This window comes from Schistocerca piceifrons, chromosome 2 (assembly GCF_021461385.2).
Source record: "Schistocerca piceifrons isolate TAMUIC-IGC-003096 chromosome 2, iqSchPice1.1, whole genome shotgun sequence".
In the NCBI taxonomy this organism is placed as follows: domain Eukaryota; kingdom Metazoa; phylum Arthropoda; class Insecta; order Orthoptera; family Acrididae; genus Schistocerca; species Schistocerca piceifrons.
Genome location: NC_060139.1, coordinates 263258898 through 263279981, shown reverse-complemented (window position 1 = coordinate 263279981; position 21084 = coordinate 263258898). Strand labels below are relative to the sequence as shown.

The 21084-nt window shown below is 39.0% G+C and overlaps 1 protein-coding gene across 1 annotated transcript in view; it reads left to right on the top strand.

Annotated features, from left to right (window-relative positions):
• Positions 1-21084, top strand: part of LOC124774914 (RNA polymerase-associated protein RTF1 homolog) — a 127931-nt gene that overhangs the window by 70474 nt on the left and 36373 nt on the right. Inside the window, exon 9 of the mRNA XM_047249589.1 lies at positions 16572-16767. Coding sequence (XP_047105545.1) covers positions 16572-16767 — 196 coding nt within the window. The remainder of the gene's footprint in view (positions 1-16571; positions 16768-21084) is intronic.

Sequence of the window (21084 nt, the reverse complement as noted above, 5' to 3'; positions counted from 1 at the left end):
CAGCTTACCAGCTCATGCATCCAAGTTGCTGACAAGACTCTTATCAAGAAGAATACAAAATAAAATTGAGTGTCTTGTAGATTATGATCAGTTTTGCTTTGGGAAAGCTACAGGCACCAGAGACACAGTTCTCACATTGCAGTTGATAATGGAAACAAGACTAAAGAAAAATCAAGATACATTCATAGGATTTGTTTACCTGAAAAAAGCATTAGATGTCGTCAAATGGTGCAAGATGTTCGCAGTTCTGAGAAAAACAGTGGCAAGCTATAGGGAAAGACTGCAATATGTACAAGAGGCAAGGAGGAACAATAAGAACGTAAGACCAAGGATGAAGTGCTTGAAATAAAAAAGGGTGTAAGACAGGATGTAGTCCTTTGCCCATTGAAACAATATCATTAGTAAGATTTGCTGACATTGCTAACCTGAATGAAAGTGGAGAAGAATTATAGGATTTGCTAGATACAATGAACAGTCTACTGATTTCAGGATATTGGTTGAGAATAAATTGAAGAAAGACAAAAGTAATGAGAAGTAGCAGAAATGAGAGCCGAGAGAAACTTAAAGTGAGGATTGGTGATCACAAAGTAGACGAAGTTACGGAGTTCTGCTACCTAGACAGCAAAATAATCCCTGATGGATGGAGCAAGGACGACATAAAAAGCAGACTAGCATTGGGAAAAAGGGCATTCCTGGCAAAGAGGAGTTGCTAGTATCAAATTTAGGCCTTAATTTGAGGAAGAAATTTCTGAGAATATGTGTCTGGAGCACAGCATTGTGTGCTAGTGAAACATGTATTGTGAGAAAACTGGAAAAGAAGAGAATCAGCATTTGAGATGATGTGCTACAAAAGAATGTTGAAAATTAGGTTTACTGATAAGGTAAGGAATGAGGAGGTCCTGCACAAATCAGAGAGGAAAGGAATATATGGAGAACATTGACAAGAATAAGGGACAGCATGGTAGGACATCTGTTGTCATCAGGGATTGACTTCCATGGTACTAGAGGTAACTGTGGAGGGTAAAAACTACAGAGGAAGACAGAGATTGGACTACATCCAGCAAATAATAGAGGACATAGGTTGCAAGTGATACTCTGAGATGAAGAGGTTGGCACAGCATAGGAATTCATTGCATGGCACATCAAACCAGTCAGATGACTGATGACTCAGAAATCATTTGTGAAGAAATAGGAAATAAAAGTTAAAAGATCCATGACTCAGGATCCAAACACACAAAGAAAGAAAGTTAGGCAAGAATTGGAAAGAAACTGAACAATTTTTGTGGCACAACGAGCGGTTCAGGTGTGATGTTCAGATCTCTGATAGGATGAAACCAGCACCAATGCATAAAGTGTCAACTATCAAGTATTTTTAATGGAACTATAGCAACTAAGTGTTGCATTGTACTCTCTTGTCACTTTATTTATTTACACGTCTAGTTCCGTAGGACCAAATTGAAGAGCAAATCTCAAAGGTCATGGACCATGTAGTACATGAAATTAAAACATAAAAGTAATAACAGATAAAATAAAATGTTTATGAACCCAAAAAAGTCAAGCCATAAGTTTTAAGTAAATGCAATCAACAATATAACATAAGAATTAGCTCAGGTTTTCAAGGAACTCCTCAACAGGATAGGAGGAGTGACCCATGAGGAAACTCTTCTGTTTCAATTTGAAAGTACATGGATTACTTTAAAGCTTTTTAACTCTTGTGGTAGCTTATTGAAAATGGATGCAGCGGTAAACTGCACACCTTTTTGCATGAGAATTAAGGATGTGTGATCCAAATGTAGATTGGATTTCTGCTGAATATTGAGTGAAAGCTGCTAATTCTCGGGAATAAGCTGATATTGTTAACAGGAAACGACAGTAAAGAAAATATATATTGAGAGAGCAATGTGAAAATACCCAGACTAGTGAACAGGGGTAACCAGAGGTTTGTGAACTTACGCCACTTATTGCCCGAACTGCCCATTTCTGAGCCAAAAATATCCTTTCAGAACGGGAAGAGTTACCCCAAAATATGCTACCATATGACATAAGTGAATGAAAATAAGCAAAGTAGACGAATTTTTGTGCCGAACGATCACTTACTTAAGATACCGTTCGAATAGTAAAAATGGCAGCATTAAATCTTTTTGAACAATATCTTGAATGTGGGCTTTCCATGACAGTTTACTATATCTGAATACCTAGAAATTTGAACTGTTCAGTTTCACAAATCAAATCCCATTCTGTGAAATTAAAATGTTGGGTTTTGTTGAATTGTGTTAGAAACTGTAAAAACGGAGTCTTAACTGTCATTTAGCATTAGTTTTTTTTTTTCCACAAGCCATGAACTTCAGTCATGAACTGCACTATTTGAAACCGAGTGAATGTTGTACACAACTTCCTTTACTACCAAGCTTGTGTCATCAGCAAACAGAAATATTTTAGTTACTCATAATACTAGAGGGCATATCATTTATATAAATAAGGAACAGGAGTGACCCCAACCACTGATCCCTGGGGCACCCCCAACTTGACCATACCTCACTCAGACTCCACATCACAGCCGTTCTCAACTCTGCGAATAATTACCTTTTGCTGCCTGTCTGCTAAAGTAAGAGGTGAACCAATTGTGAGCTACTCCTCGTATTCTGTAATGGTCCAACTCCTGGAGCAATGTTTTGTGTTCAAGACAATCAGACGCCTTAGTTAAATCAAATAATATGCCTAGCATTCAAAACCTTTTGTTAAACCCATCCACTACCTCACAGAGAAAATAGAATATAGCATTTTCAGTTGTTAAACGACTTCTAAAGCCGAACTGTAAATTTGATAGCAAATTATGTGATATGAAATGATCAATTACCCTTACACACATAGCCTTTTCAATAACTTTAGCAAACACTGATGGCTTAGAAATAGGTCTAAAATTGCCTATATTATCATTATCTCCCTTTTTATAAAGTGGCTTTACTACTGAGTACATTAATCATTCAGTAAACTGACCATTCCTAAAGGAAAAATTACATATATGGCTAAATACAAGGCTAACACGTGCAGCACAGTACTTTAAAATTCTGCTAGGCACCCCATCATATCCATGAGAGTCCTTAGTCTTCAGTGAATTAAGTATTGACTCAATCCCCCCCCTCACCTTGTCAGTATCACAGAGGAGTATTTCAGACGTCAATATCGGAAAGGCATTTGCCAGGAAAGTTATATGTTCCCTGTAGAAACTAAATTTCTATTTAATTCACCAGCAATGCTCAGAAAATGATTGTTAAATACTGTGCATATAACTGACTTATCAGCAAGAGAAATATTTTTACTACGAACTGACTATATATGGTTGACCTTGTGCTGCTGACCAGACACTTCCTTTACAACTGACCATATGGTTTTAATTTTATCCTGTGAATTAGCTATTCTACTTTCATACCACATACTCTTTGCCTTCCTAATAACATTTTTAGCACCTTACAATACTGTTTGTAATGGGCTACTGTAGCTAGATTGTGACTACTTCTAACATTTTGATATAATTCCCACTTTGTTCTACATAATATCCTTATCTCACTAGTCAGCCACCAAGACTGCCTTTTACTGCTAGTACCCCATTTAGAACTTTCTAATGGAAAGCAACTCTCAAAGAGCATGAGGAATGTGTTAAGGAAAGCATTATATTTGTCATCTGTGTTACCGGCACTATAAGCATCCTGCTACTCTTGTTCCTTAATGAGGTCTAAAAAACTCTCTATTGCCGTTGGATTGGCTTTCCTACATAGTTAGTAATTATATGCGATATTTGTTTGAGTTCAAAAGCCTTTTGTGTTAAAATTTGTGCATCATGGTCTGAAAGGCCATTCACTCTTTTAATAACAGAATGCTCATATAATAATGAAGAATGAATAAAAATATTGTTCATGGCTGTGCTGCACCCTAGTTGGAGAAAAAACAATGTGTATCAGATCATATGAGTTTAGGTCTAGCAACATCATCTTTTTTTTTTTTTTTTTGCCCCTGCATAATCACATACAAAATTAATGTCGAAGTCAACTAATTTCTGGTACTTTCTATAAAGTGAACCAAGAACCCTCTCTAGTTTGAGCAGAAATGCTCTAAAGTCAGAGTTAGGGGACCTATAAACAACAACAATTAGAAATTTAGTTTCACTAAATTCAGCTGCCCCTGCACGACATTCAAATATCCATTCTGTGCTGTGCTATGGACTCAAACGGAATACTGTTTCTTACGTACGTGGCCACTCCACAAGGAACTCCTTGAAAAACAGCCAGCTAATCTGTATACTGGTAAAGGAAGCCTCTGACACATTAAATTTAAGTCCTTTTACTTACAATGTCTACCTCTTTCTCTGTAAAACCAATATTTGTTGAGTTCTGTTTCCTCTTAATCTTAAAATTACCACACATTGGTTTTTATTAAAGTACTAGCATATAAACTTTACCTAGTCGTAATCTTAGGGTCATATTGTCATTACTTAGACACTACCAAACCTGCAACATATGCTTGATTTTAGCAGGGAAACATAGGTTGTTAGTCTTAATGTACAACTTCTATAATGTAATATCACCTCTACCATATCTTGTAATTTTTAATTTGTAATAGCTCCTAACAATTTATGAAAGATATACTTCATTATTTGTAAAAATAATTGTCTCGTTAACCGGACTGCAAAAAAAAAAAAAAAAAAAAACTGGACACAGATGCAAAATCATGCTGTCAGTGTTAACTCTGGTAAGAGCGGCAGCTGACAATGTGAACCACATGGCATTGCACATGATGAGCTGCCGAGAGCATGCCCGAGAACATATTACCTCGTCGAAGTAGGAGCAGATACTAGTTGAATGACGGTTTGGTGTGTGTAGCCCTTGGAAAATGTGGCTGTCTGGTCATACCTGAGGCGGAAGTGACCAGCGAGGTTGCTGGGGAGATGCAGTGCTACCTTGGCTGGTAGGCACTTTGCTGATTGCTGGTTTTCTGTCAGCATTGCCCCATTGTCTGCTGCTACAAGTGGGGAGGTTAATGGAAGGAGTTGCCGCATGGTTCACCCATTCTCAGAGGAAAACACCAGTACCAACCATGCAGTGGGGTGTTTAGAGCTGACTGAGGGTGCTTGCTAGAGAGCATGCATGGGTTGTCGCTGTTGTGCTCGTGCTCGAACTGTGGTTTCTTGTGAGTAGAGGTGCATGGGCAACACCTTTGCACAGCAGTGGATGCATGTGAAATAGTGTCCCTGCTCCAACAATGCGGGTGTTAGCAGCAGTAGTGAAAGTATTCTTTCAGGAATGATGGGAACCTGTGGTGGCAGGGCTATGTCTGCGTTGCTGGCCAGTATGCACCCAACAGAAGCATGATGTGAGGTCTACATCTACATCTACATTGATACTCCGCGAGCCACCCAACGGTGTGTGGCGGAGGGCACTTTACGTGCCACTGTCATTACCTCCCTTTCCTGTTCCAGTCGCGTATGGTTCGCAGGAAGAACGACTGTCTGAAAGCCTCCGTGCGCGCTCTAATCTCTCTAATTTTACATTCGTGATCTCCTCGGGAGGTATAAGTAGGGGGAAGCAATATATTCAATACCTCATCCAGAAACGCACCCTCTTGAAACCTGGCGAGCAAGTTACACCGCGATGCAGAGCGCCTCTCTTGCAGAGTCTGCCACTTGAGTTTATTAAACATCTCCGTAACGCTATCACGGTTACCAAATAACCCGGTAACGAAACGCGCCGCCCTTCTTTGGATCTTCTCTATCTCTTCCGTCAACCCGACCTGGTACGGATCCCACACTGACGAGCAATACTCAAGTATAGGTCGAACGAGTGTTCTGTAAGCCACCTCCTTTGTTGATGGACTACATTTTCTAAGCACTCTCCCAATGAATCTCAACCTGGTACCCGCCTTACCAACAACTAATTTTATATGATCATTCCACTTCAAATCGTTCCGCACGCATACTCCCAGATATTTTACAGACGTAACTGCTACCAGTGTTTGTTCCACTATCATATAATCATACAATAAAGGATCCTTCTTTCTATGTATTCGCAATACATTACATTTGTCTATGTTAAGGGTCAGTTGCCACTCCCTGCACCAAGTGCCTATCCGCTGCAGATCTTCCTGCATTTCGCTACAATTTTCTAATGTTGCAACTTCTCTGTATACTACAGCATCATCCGCGAAAAGCCGCATGGAACTTCCGACACTATCTACTAAGTCATTTATATATATTGTGAAAAGCAATGGTCCCATAACACTCCCCTGTGGCACGCCAGAGGTTACTTTAACGTCTGTAGACGTCTCTCCATTGATAACAACATGCTGTGTTCTGTTTGCTAAAAACTCTTCAATCCAGCCACACAGCTGGTCTGATATTCCGTAGGCTCTTACTTTATCAGGCGACAGTGCGGAACTGTATCGAACGCCTTTCGGAAGTCAAGAAAAATAGCATCTACCTGGGAGCCTGTATCTAATATTTTTTGGGTCTCATGAACAAATAAGGCGAGTTGGGTCTCACACGATCGCTGTTTCCGGAATCCATGTTGATTCCTACATAGTAGATTCTGGGTTTCCAGAAATGACATGATACGTGAGCAAAAAACATGTTCTAAAATTCTACAAGAGATCGACGTAAGAGATATAGGTCTATAGTTTTGCGCATCTGCTCGACGACCCTTCTTGAAGACTGGGACTATCTGTGCTCTTTTCCAATCATTTGGAACCCTCCGTTCCTCTAGAGACTTGCGGTACACGGCTGTTAGAAGGGGGGCAAGTTCTTTCGCGTACTCTGTGTAGAATCGAATTCGTATCCCGTCAGGTCCAGTGGACTTTCCTCTATTGAGTGATTCCAGTTGCTTTTCTATTCCTTGGACACTTATTTCGATGTCAGCCATTTTTTCGTTTGTGCGAGGATTTAGAGAAGGAACTGCAGTGCGGTCTTCCTCTGTGAAACAGCTTTGGAAAAAGGTGTTTAGTATTTCAGCTTTACGCGTGTCATCCTCTGTTTCAATGCCATCATCATCCCGTAGTGTCTGGATATGCTGTTTCGAGCCACTTACTGATTTAAGGTGTGGTGCTCTCCAGGACATTGCAGAGATGTTGGTCGTTGCTGGGCCATGAAGCCTTGAAGCTGCTGTACGAAACGTGGGAGCATGCTGTCGGGAAGAAGTGGAGATGCTTCAGAAATATCACTGGGAGTGACGAGTGGCAGTCTGTATACCATTTCACTGACATTCATTGTACATTCTGGGGGACACCAGGTGGCTGGATGAGAAGGGGGAATTCCGCAATGAGTTGAGCATGTGGGCCTGAAATCACTAGCTGTTCTTTGGAAAAACACATGGCAGGATAGGAGCTGTAGCGGATGTGTCTGTCAAAGATTCTGTTGAACAAAGCTTCGCTATGCTGTAATGACCGCGGAAGTTGGACCCCAGAATGGGGTCTGTAAGGTCCACGACTGTGAAGGTCCAAGGGAGTTGGTGCTGAAGGCCTAAATAGAGCAAACGGGCATGCACCACATAGCAAGGGATGGCGGCAGTGATGGGATGGGGTTTTGCGATTTAGGAGTAATTTGCAGGGAAATGTGGATAAATCAGACCTGGTTTTGATGAGTTATGAACTGGGGAACTAGCATCATTCAAATCCCATATGCATAGGTGCTGTGATCTGGTATAGTAAGCAGGCACGCATACTGCCGGTGGCTGCCAAAGTACATTGGGTGTTGGGACCAGAAGCGTGGAGCTCTGCAGTTGGCAGCATTCTCGTCTAATCTCTGGTATTACTAGCAAGCTGTGCATAGGTTTCGTGCATTTTTCAGTCATGTACTATATAAGTTCATTAAACATAAATTCAGAGTCAATAATTATATCCAAGTACTGTAATTGTTTAGCTTGTTGCAAAACATTATTGTTTGGAACAATGCTGTTACTCTTTACACCTTCTCCTTGTTATTAGCATTGCTTTTGGTTCTTGCTCATTAAAACGGATTTTCTTGTTTTGGGCCCAAAATGTGATTTTTCTGTTTCTCTATTGCAGAGCTTATGAGCTATAGTGACTGTATCTGCTTTGGACAACAGGATTAAGTTATCTGTAGATGCTACCATTTTCATATTTGCTGTGTAATCCAAATTAAGTAGAGAATTATACATGTATTCCAAAAACCTGGGCCGCAGCAAGATCCCTACGGGCACACTTTTGTCACCCTCTTTTCTAGTTTGATGCTGTTAAATGCCAACACTGCTGTTCTATCACTGAAACAGTTATTTGCTCGGTTATATTAGTTCCTAGGACATTCAGATTCTAGTAGCACTTGGGCCACCAAGCTGTATCAAAAGCTCCCTGAACATCAAGACTGATAATTATTATATACTGTCCTTCTGATATGCTTTCCTCTGTGAAGTTCTTAACAGTCAACCAACACTGCATTGACTGTCCCTCTCTGTGGAGTAAATCCATACTGAATGTTGTTTAGGAGATCGTGAGAGAAGACGTATAATTCTATTAATTAATAGTGTTTCCAATACTTTTCCCTCTGTATAAAGAAGATTGATGGTACGAAATTTGGACACTTCCATGCTGTTTTCTTTATCAGGTTTCAGAATATGTACTATTTTAGCTTTTTTCCACAATCTTGGAAAGCAACTGTTCTTTAGGCAACTGTTATATAAAGCGGTGAGATGGAAAGGAAAAATGCTATACAGTCAATGAATGGTCTTGGTAACACTATTTTCACCAGGAGTCTTGTTTTCAGCAAAGTTTGTTGTTATTTCCTCTCTTTCTGTCCGTGTGTAAGCTACATCATCTGCCATTCTGTTGGGTTGTGGTGTTTGAGGTCTTATTAGTTTTTGGTATTCTGTGTCTGGAGTTTCATCATCCTCAAGCACAAAATATTTGAGCCTGAGATCTGTCGTCGTCGTCGTCGTTGTTGTTGTGTTATCACTTTTCCTTAACGTTGTTGTGGGTGTATTACCTCTGATTTTCCCTGATGTGATTCGATAGACTGTATTCCAAAGGTTATTTGTTGGGGTCAAGCTTCCGGGTTGTTTTTTTGCTTTCTGTATAGCTGTGCTGTATTCCTTCTTTTCTTTACAATATTGTTGTCTTTGTAGCACCCTCAGCTGTTTGTTGTCCTTTGGCCTTTGATAAATTTGCCTTAGCGCAATGGTTTTTCTTTCACATTGCAGTTAATTCAGATGTCGAGCAGGGAACAAATTTTCTTCCAGTTCTGTACTTGAGCTGGTTTTGTATCTTGAATGCTTTACTGCATGAGATATGTAGAACATCTTCAAATTCTGTGATAAGAACTTCAGTATTTGTATTTGCTTGACCTTTAGCTGCCAAATTCTGGTCCATTTCTTGTAAGTTTTGTAAGTCCATGTTTGGTAAATATCTGTGCATAAGTTCTTCGAAAAAGTACCCATCAAAATCTCTCCGGTTTTTATCTCTAACAATAATTGTTTTTAGTTTGAATTATGCTTCCAGCATATGCCGTTGGGCATACTCCTATGATGATGAAAATAATAATCTTACTGTCGGAGCAACTCTCTTCTTCACCACACGCCCATTGGCTTATGCCAGTATTACACTACCATATTTCTTTGGCAAAGTTGATATGTCAAATATTTATGTCAAAGAAATTTGATGGTTTAATAAGGAACTTAGTCAAATTTTGCCTGTCGTCAAATAAATGTGATCAAATCGAGGGCCTCACCGTAGATTTGATCATAAGTCATTTGTCTTCTGTTCACTGCAATGTAAAATGTAATAGCTTCAAGCGCTGGCCGTGCTACATCTATTTGATGTCTCTGTAGTGTGTTTGTAAACGTGGCTTCAAAGTTGGTTTGTTCCTTTGACCTTTTTTAAAAAATTAAAAAAAAAAAAAAACCTTGATTCGCCTAGGGTGGGGCTGAACAAGGGGCACAGTGCAGGCTATTAGTTGTGAGTTGATGGGCAGGTGGAATATGCTGCAGATGACTTCATGTCCACAGTCGCAGCTACAGTCATTCATGCCTACATCTGGAAACATCCAGACAGCTTTTCAGTGAGCTGGAATAGAGGATGTGGTCGTACTCTAAAATGAAAATTTCTATCTTAGATTTCCATTCTACTGTGTCTATTTCTGAGCTATGGATGCCACAATTTAAAAAGCGCTTCATCAGTTTCGTACTTTTGTTTAATTTTGTGTCGTTGGAAGACTAATTCTATTATTCAAAATTAAAAATAATTCTTACTGTCCATACAGTGTACTAAACATTTATTTATCTTCACATATTCCCCCTTCAGTGCTTTATACATCACTTCATACGTTTCTGGAATTATTTTGGTTAATGTGCACTGTGATATCAGAGTTCTGTGTTGTAAGCTATAGTAGGTCTCTCATGTATCCAGAAATCGCAGTGTCACAATTTGCCTGTCTGCTGCACATATAGCATTTCTCAAGAGAGTATTCTGTTCTGTAATATGAGAAGCCGATTTACTGAGCAAATACTGAAATACACACTCATCCATTTGTAAGTAATTTGTATACTAAGACTTCACTTCACTTGCAGCTCTCGTAACAGATTTTGCTGAATGCTTTTATTATCTTTACGTAATACCTAGGGCTTCATCCAAGTATATTTCCTTTTTTCCACAGCTTTTCATCCAAATACACACACAATGCAATTGTTGTACTAGAAAATACAGCGCATAGTAACAAGTTGTCATCTTGAAATTTGACAAAAAAATATGACAACAGTGTAATACCCCTTTTTAGTGCCACATCAAAGATCTTCGTCAAAGAAATTTGACGAATATTTGATATATTTCTTTGTCAGAGAAATATGATATGTAATACCAGCCTTAGTACCAGCAGATGATGAGAAGTGGCCATAGTTAACTCAATATTGCTCTTTCTTTTATTATTTTCAAAACTTTATCTGTTTTTCCCCTCATTCAGTAGCTACAGTTTAGTAGAAGCGAGTAATTCTTCCATCTTCTTTCATCTTGAGTTCGTTACTGTATCATGCCACATGCTAGATCTTGCATTGCTATCCATAGCAATTACTGAACCAACTATCTTATTGTGGGTTATCATGTCATCAGTTTTTCTCAGGTCATCTTGGGTGGGTTTTGTGATAAGTACATGCTAGATATAAAAAAATCACCAATTTTCTTTTACTATTTTAACAATTACTGCATCTTCATCGGACAAGTGGCTAATCATTATGGAATCAATATCTTCATTGGGTGTCGGTATTTCTGCTCTTTCCCTTGTTTCACCTGCACTCAAAATCTTGTAACCCCTAGTGATTCCACCTACATTTTGTTGATAACAACATGGTTTTTGCATGAAAGAAATGTCAATCTGATATTGCACAATAAGCTGCATTAGGTTAGCTGTGCAGCTCTGAAGTGCTGTAGATTTATTTGTATGCACTTGATTTGTTTTTGAAGAGACCAAGTTGTTGGCTTGTATTTGGTTTTGCCATTAGTGTTATTGTTCTGTTTGCATTGTATACTACTTATTTCCCACATATCCATGCTACTGCGTTGTTCGTACTTGAACACAAAGGTGGCAAACACGACCACATATAGTGACCATTTCATTTTTAATCACACTTAACTGTCGCTGTAGGTGACAACATTCGTCGACTGCTTTAGTTTTTGTAAGTTGTTTATCAATTAATTGTTGCAAAGCTACAAAATCTTTAGTGTACTCGTCGCCCTCAAAAAGGCTTCGAATTCTTTTGAAGACATGAGGAGGTAATCTTTATGGATATCATCTGCCAGTGACGCATCTCTCATTGAGGAATGTGATACCAACAAACCACAGTTGGATTCCGTATCCACCATGTCATCATTTTGTTGTGTAGCGCAAGATGCAGATAGTGTCGCAGGGTATATACGGCCCTGGACATCCAGGAGATCCGGGAAAAACCCGGGAATTTTTTCATCCGGGAAAAACCTGGACATTTTTTAGAATTCTGGAATTTTTCATTGTTTTAAACTTTAACTAAAGTTTTGTAAGATCTGATACGCTGAAAAAATTGTTCAAATGGCTCTGAGCACTATGGGACTTAACTTCTCAGGTCATCAGTCCCCTAGAACTTAGAACTACTTAAACCTAACTAACCTAAGGACATGACAAACATCCATGCCCGAGGCAGGATTCGAACCTGCGACTGTGGCGGTCACGGGGCTCCAGACTGAAGCGCCTAGAACCGCACGGCCACACCGGCTTGATACGCTGAGAAAGAACTTTAGTCCACTACTGCTGAATAATACTGCAGCAATGAAACATAAATCAGAGAATAACACCAAAATAAAAGATTAGTTGCATAGAAAATGGGTAATTTACACAATGCAGAGACCAGAGTGCCGACACCGAAAAGTGTCAAATGCTTTAGGTCGAAGATTATGCAGTACGTCCGTAATAACTAACGTGCATTTGATGTGCGTGACGTCACAATTGTTTACATTTTTAACAGATCACCAGAAAATATTACGAATAGTGGCTTGAGATGCCTTACTTTTCAAAGTAAATTTCCACGCAAGATGATTTATGTTACATGTGAAATTGTGCAGTGAGTTTCTTAAATCACAGGGCGTTATAACTCTCATTCAAAATGTAACACTTTGAGGATCAGCCATTTGAAAATGTCGGGCTCAGAAGATAAGTCATTTATGCCACTATTTAAAATTTTACCGGCACATTTGTATTTGATATGGCTTAACGTGTAACACGTGCTAAAAAAAAGACCGAGCTTCAAGTTAGTTTTCATATTTAATGTTGTTCTTTCATAGATAAAAAATTATGCAATCGATGGCAAAAAGTGTAATTGACCTTCAAAAAAATGTGCATAATGTGTTACTGAGCAATGTCACAAATCTCTTCATGCCAGAACACTTAGACTTTTCTACGCAATTGATAATCATTTTGGCATGATTTTAATTGCCAAATTAGAACCTGTTAGTAGGCCTATGGACTTCCTATCATTGTAGGACTAATAACAGTGGATGCCAATAGACGATGCAATTCTCATTCGTACATACACTTCTACTTACGAGTTAACCGGTGTAGAAACACACTTCGCTGAGTTGAGCGAGCTCGGCCTATCTTCGTAACGTACGCGCCACGGGCTGTCTTTCTCGTAGGCCTCGTGCTCTGAATAACTGCCGTCATTCGCTAGCGAGATCACGTGACATGAGCTATGACTGGCTGACAAAAGTGCATCGCTCAATGCAATCTCTATTTTAGAGTTTCGGAAGCTACTGTGCTGTAATTTGTGGAATTCGTGTATATACTTTCCAAACGCATTGTTTTTCCTGGATTTCGTTTCCTTAAAGTGCTGGGAAGTCCTCCGCCGGTATAAGGCCTTTACGATTCAAAGGACTGATAGGTTTTACAGCTCCGAGGGAAAGTATACTGTTACTTAACACGGGTGTATTTTCACATGCTTTATACGTAATTTGATCTGGGAGAAATTGTGTTTGTAACCATGAAATCCAGGAAAAACCCGGGAATTTTTTTTTCTTGTCCAAGTAGACACCCTGTGTCAGCAGTAGCTGCTGTGCCTGGCACTATGTGAGCTTTGGGAATCTGTGTTGTGGGTGGTGCTTTGCTTAAATCGTTGAATGTGTATAGAGCAGTGCAATGCAATGATTTTATATGAGAGCATCCCTGAATCCTGGAGCTGTTTGGAATATCTCTAACATACCCCAATATACATCCCCATTTAGACATTTTATTAACTATTACAGTATTGCTAATAAATGGAAATACATTAGAAAAGACAGCTCATGTACTGCCACTTTTAAAATGCCTTACAGGGCTCTTATCTCTTTAACACACAAATTACCCTCTTGCACTAATCAATCTATATTTTCACCAGTTCTTGTAAAAATACAAATGTTGATTCCAAATATGTAAGAGCAATGCGTACTATTGATGCCAGAAATTATGCCCTTTACTGATTTTACAAAGTACAATTTGTGTGTTAGAGATAATGACGCCAATATTATTTTTAAAAAGTGCCAGTACTTGAGTTGTCTTTTCTAATATATTTGTATTTATCAGTAATGTTGTATTAAGGTATTGGGAACATTGTTGGTGATGTCAGCTTTTCCTAATGAGATCATATTATTGGTAGAAAGTTTTGTTGAGCAGCTGTTGTTTGTTGAGACAATTCAGTCATAGAAGTTCCAGTAGTGCGCCCATTTTCACGCTCTTTCGTAGTATTCATGCAAACTAAGTTGACACTTCAGGGCGGTGGCTGTTGGGAGTGACCATAAAGGTATTACCCATTTACAGTCGTCCTCATCAGCCACCGCACCAACTGTCAACAACTTAGTTTGCACGTTTAATAGCTTCGGTGTTGACAACTAACTGTAGCGACGTTTAAGCCGCTCGTCACGCTGATGAAACTGCCCTATTTAACAAGATTACACAGGAGCTGTATCCTCTGCGCTAAAACGAAGTAGACGACAGTGACTCTTGTGAATTAGACTGGTAACACAATCAAGTTCACAAACTATGTCTACGTTTGTTGCTAGTCGAAGATCATTTGTGTCACGCAATTGTTGAGAACCTTGAACACATTTCTGCATACGTATATTTGCAATTAAGGAAATTATAAGAAATGTAGATTGATTTCTATGAGATGCATGTAAGACATTAGCCGGCTTATGTACAAGGTATGTATTTTCTCAGGACAATCCCACTTCCTTGTTATATACACTGATCAACCATAACATTATGACAACTTACCTAGTAGCCAGTACGTTCACCTTTGGCATAGATAACAGTGGCAATGCATTGTGACACGGAAGCAATGAGGCCTTGCTAAGTTGCTGGAGGCAGCTGACACCGCATCTGCACACGCAAGTCACCTAATTCCCTTAAATTCTGGAGAGGGAGATGATGATGCTCTGAAGCCACGTTCAATTGTGTCCGAGATGTGTTCGTCAGGTTCAGATCTGATGAGTTGGGGAGCCATCACATCAATTGGAACTTGCCACTGTGTTCCTCAAATCACCCAATAAGACTCCTGACCTTGTGACATAGCGCATTATCTTGTTGAAAAATGCCACTGCTATTGGGAAGCTTGATCGTCATTAAGAGGTGTACGTGGTCTGCAACCAATGTAAGATACTCCTTGGCTGTCATGGTGCCTTGCGCGAGCTCCATTGGACCCTTGAATGCCCACATGAATGTTCCCCAGAGCATAATGGAGTCATTGCCAGCTTGTCTCTGTCCTACTGTACAGATGTCGAGGAACTGTTACCTTGGAAGACTACATATTCATGCCCTCCGATTGGTATGATGAACAAGGTATCGGGATTCAGCAGACCTTGCTATGCTCTGCCACTGCACTACTATCCAGTGCCAATGGTTACGTGCCTATTTCAGTGATAGCTGCCAATGTTGTGGTATTGACATTGGCACATGGGTAGGTGGTCAGCTGCGGAGCCTAATCTTTAGGAGTGTTTGGTACACTGTGTATTCATACACACTTTACTCTGTCCACCATTAAAGTCTGCGTCATCTGTAATGAGGGGTGGCCACCCAACCCCAAGATGCCTAGACTTGGTTTCACTGTGGTTTTGTCAACGTGTTGAAGACTCACCACAACCTTTCTCGAACATCCGACAAGTCATGGGGGTTCCGAAAGGCTCATGCCAAGCCTCTGGGCCACCACAATCTGACATTGGTCAAACTTAGATTCATTGTGCGCCTTCCGCATTCTACGCACATATAGCACACTTACTGATAATACATGCGCCATGTGTGTGTCTGACTAGCGGTCATTCCCCACCTGGTGATGCTGCTATTGCCTGGACAGGTTTATATTGATAGTAGGTTGGTGAGCATAATGTTCTGACCGATCGGTGTACATGGTCATCCACCAGCCGTAATTGCCTTAAGTCGATGATCTTTTCATTTCCCAAAGTTAAGTTCGTTTCCTTCATTTATTGAACCAGGTTTTGGCACTGTTTCTTAACAGGATAGAGCATCAGCTGTGACGCTTGTATTACATGACTGTCACAATACCATACTTTTTTAAAAAAATTCTGCTGTCGTGATATCATACTGGACTTTTTGTACATTAAAAGCTTTGTATCACAAACAAAACTTAGGATTTTGCTGTTAAATTGTCTACATTGGCTGCATAGGAGTTATTTTAAATCTATTATGCTGGATGTTCGCATTGTTAACCACAATTTGTGTATAACATCATGGAAGCAAGTACTCCCAAACAGCTGCATATAATGGTTTGTATCACAGGTCATGAAGACACTCTGTATGACATGACAATAGTTATAGGGTGCAACGGAAGACGAGAATGTGGCCAGATACTCATCTTGCATAATCAGTTTAAAACAGGTCATATACAGTTGTTGTGAACATGACTACTGAACTACAGCCTATTAACCAAGGATTATTTTGTGTCAATACATTTTGCATTGTAAACAAGTGTTAGTTCTAGGGAAGGCTACTGGTAAATGTTTTTTATTAATTATGTTATATATCTTAAAAGATTTTTTTACATGTTAATTACTGATTTATTTGATTACAGGCATGGTATACAGGAGCGAGTGTTTCGTTTGGAATTTGTGAGCAATCAGGATTTTACCGATAGTGAGTTTAACAAATGGAGAGAGACGTGTGCCTTACAAGGTGTATCTCTGCCTACTCAGGAGGACCTTGAACAAAAACTGAAAGATATAAAGGAAGCAATGATTTATGAATTTAAAGAAGAAGATATAGAAAAAGTAAGTATCTGTTGCCCTTTTTCCCGTTCTAGGGATGCCCACATTGTACAAGTTATGCTTACTTATACTTACCCTTGTAAACATATCAATTTTGTTTTCTCTTCATTACACTTTTGTACTAAGACTGGTGAAATGTGATAAGTCAGTTTTAATGTTAGATAAATCGTATACACAGGTCTCCATCCCAGCAGCACAACACATTCTTCACTTTCAAGCTTTGTGTATCTCCCTTCAGTAGCCATTTTATCGCCATACCAACAAGATACGATGAAGGCCCGGTCATACCCTGAAGAGATTACGCTGACCAGTGTGATTAAAACAATACTGGTATCTGTGGAGGAATGTAACATTGTGTGCCTAGATTAATGTTGGGATTCATGTCAGTCAGTAGTTACATAGATGTTGGAGTGATCAACTCCCAGTGAGACAATGGCAGTGCCTGTGAAAAAAGAAGGCAAGTTGAAGTGTTATATGCTGGTACCTGACAAGGTTTTGTGACAGACTGCCTACTACCTAATAATGTTTCCTTAAGAAGAGAGAAGTGCTTGTCGTGAAAAGATGAATAGTGTCATTTTCAGAAGTGGTTTTAAACATCGCAAGCAACAGGGGTATGTCCTTTATGTGGATAACGCCCTGAATCAGTCTGTTATTTATGATGACAGCTACTTCTACAACAAGGAAAAATGAAATTATTCATGCATTAAACTATAGAATATGTATCTTTGAAAAGATCTGAAGAAGGTTAAATTGATGAAAATTGTGACACATTTCTCATCATAGATTGATGGGTACATGGGCGTGAAATCATATGCATACCTCCATTCACTGTCATTTCAAACAGTGAAAAATCCAGGATGGAATGTAACAGTATTATGAAAAGGGTAGTTCCTACTCACCATATAGCGGAGATGCTCACTTTCTGATAGTCTTTTTGTCATGTCTGTGTGTGGCTCATCGCAATTCTGCTGGCCATCACATTAATCAGATCCCAGTATTACTGAGACTTTGTGGTCTGCATTGGAGAGAAGAGTGACTGATTGCTGTCCACCTCAATCATCGTTGCCTGAACTTGGCACTTTCAGCAGGATGAATAATATAAGATTCCCTTCTAAATCAGATGGGACCTGTATTTATCCATTCCTGTATGATTGGAAGCTGTTTTGAGTGGCATATGTTTTTGTACATGTGTTGTATTCTTGGTGTTTAGATATTTTTGTCCACACCCAGTAGTCCTTTGCAGTTTTTGAGGTGATCTGGTACATCTAGTAACTGAAAATGAATTTATAAATCTTAGATACAAACTTCATGATGTGTTTTGTTTTTGCCATTAGAGTACACAAGTCGTAGAGACTGGGTTAGCATGAACTTTCAGTACTAGTCATTTATCTCACAGACAATATTGTGGGGTGTGGGCATACAATTTCTTCTTAAAGGTGACTGTAATGTTAACCAAAGTGCACTTAAGTTTAATTACTGACGGGGATAAACAGTAGCTTGCCCAAGTATGAGTCCAGGTTTCAGCCAAAATATCTGAGTAGATGGGATAACATTTGGCAAAAAGATGTGTATTGTAGAACAACAAACCGAATAACACATTTTTTTGTTTCAAATTACTTTCAAAAAATCGAATTTTTGAATGTAAATTACAGGTGCACCACAGTGCTTTCAGAGGCACACAGTTACAGCAGTCAAATCTGATGTGACATGGTAGTAAGTTATTCTAGAGTGGAGCAACCTATCAGTTAAACAGAGCTAATATTAATAATAAGCAATAAAGGAAGGGATTGGCTTACAACCCTACAGATGTAGATGTAGTGCAGAGTAGAGTCACAGTTGTAGAATTGGTCATTTACGCCTTCAGACTCATTCGTAAGCTTATTACCGCTGTTTCACATATTTAGAGCCACAAGGTGCTATGGGGCAAGAGCCAGCAACAGACATCTGGCACAGTGAGCCTGCAAGGTGCCACTTTGCTCAACTCTAAAGTGCCATTTGAACAGTGCTTCAATGGAGGATAATGTTCTACAAATGTCAGCAAATGGAACATACGGTCTGCTGCATGTACCTAGACTTAGCCAGGGTAAAATCTGCTGGAATAATTTGAAGGCACTAGTTGTTTAATTGTATTAGGAATTTGCATCATTTCGTGTTGGATGAACAAGGTGCCAAGCTAATGTTACCAGATTTTCCTGAAATTTTCCGTTTTTATTCTTACAGTAGTTTGAAATGACATTGACTAAGTTTTATTTGCAAGCTTCTGTTACTTTTTGAAACATATGTTTAAATTATCTAAACTGAAGCATCTCTTTCATGGATAGTCTTATTTTAGTCAAGCTCCTCAGTGCCATGTAAAGTTAAAGATGTGAATTTTTATTTATGTATTTATTAGTCCACATAAATCTCTTTCTCAATACATACATCGTACACAGGATATTGGACAGAATACCTTTCTATCTATTTGTTCTTCAAACATCAAACATACATCATCTAAATTTTTATAACAAATTGGATCTGTACAGTTAATAATTACAAATTTTATATTTATAACTAATTTCTACAATTAGAGAGACAGATTACATTTTTTCTTGCATAAGATACTGTGAGACTGAATAGTAGCAGTTTTTCAGAAGGTAGGCTGTCACAGACTTTTTAAAGCTCTTTACTTCAGGAAGAGATTTTATATGTCTTGGTAATGTGTTGCATAGTTTTGTTCCTGCATGATATACATCTTTTGGGCATAATGTGGTGTTCCAATGACTTAACATGTATGTCACTGTCTGACCTGGTGCTGTAATCATAGACACTTTTGGTTTGAGAAAAAAGGTTTTCTTTTCTCCGTGTACTTTTTTTGAACTATGAACAGATGTTTGGAACAGTAATAAGACATTTGTTTTTTTATGATGGAACAAAAATAAATGTAAATTAAATTTTGAGAACAGATTCAGAAGAAGCATTCCTGTGATTTCATTGAACAATTTTAATAATGTTTCTTATTTTCAAGGACGATGATGGTTCAAACCTGCGTCCGGCCATCCTGATTTACCGTATTTACTTGAATCTAAGCCGCTCTCGAATCTAAGCCGCACCTGAAAAATGAGACTCGAAATCAAGGAAAAAAAATTTTCCCAAATCTAAGCCGCACCTGAAATTTGAGACTCAAAATTCTAGGGAGAGAAAAGTTTTAGGCCGCACCTCCAAATCGAAACAAAGTTGGTCCATTGTAACATGAGACAAAATTTAGGTCGAATGAATGATGATACAGCTACAGTAGTTTGGTTAGAGTCGTAAGCTTAGCAGTTAAGCTTTACCGGGTAGCCATTGCTATGCGTCAGGCGCTCCGTCCGTATTTATACGGATACCCTTCCTTTCTCACGTGCTTCATCTGGTTTGAATCGATTGCTTATTTTTCTTTGATCTGATAAATGCCGTTCTCTTTGTTATAGGTTTTACGTCACTCTAAGCTGAAAATGCATTATTGTACTGTGTCATGCATTGTTTGTCGCATTCTGATAATGTGTGTTTATCACCTGTCACCGCTCGCGGCATGGCTTGCTTTTGTGCGCGCTACTGCCGCTTACGATTTAAAAAAAAAAAATGAGAGAGAGAGAGGAATTGTCTCATTAGCGAAACAATGGCAAGAGACTGCTATTTGTTGTTACTTACACTGCTGCTTTCTTTGATAATGATCAACAAGAACCAAATAATAGACTGTGTATGATAGAAGATATTCTGAACGAGAGTTTAGCGAAAATTTTTCACCGTTTGAAAATCTTTGCAGACGCCTCTTCTGTACATTACATTCTGCACAGAAATTAGTCATCTTAGATTTAAAAATCTAGTCAATTGCCGTGCTTCATTTCTGACTGTATCACTATTAGGCATAAGAATAATACGAATATAAACTTGACATGATATGTATATTCTTCCGCGTTTGCTGTTGTCTCACACTAGTTTCGTAGTTTATTGGGCAGACAGGATTTAAATGAGATAGCAGCAAACACGAAAGAATACATGGCAAAATGTTTATATTAGTATTATTCTTATGGTGAAGAGAATACTGCATGAGATTCACAATTCATAAAAGTTCCTATTAGCAACCATCCCTTCTCACAGGTAGGAAAAAATTCAGAACTTAGAGTTGGCCATATTGACAAACATCCCAAACAGTCATGCCAGTCGGATTTTCGTAGTACATGGAAATGCTGCTACATTCGAAGTTGAACAATACGGAATTTGTATTTACTTCGTTGAATAATGTATGAAAATGCAGTGGTCGAAACTCGGGGCGGAGAAAATTGTCTTCCACCCCTTTTTTTT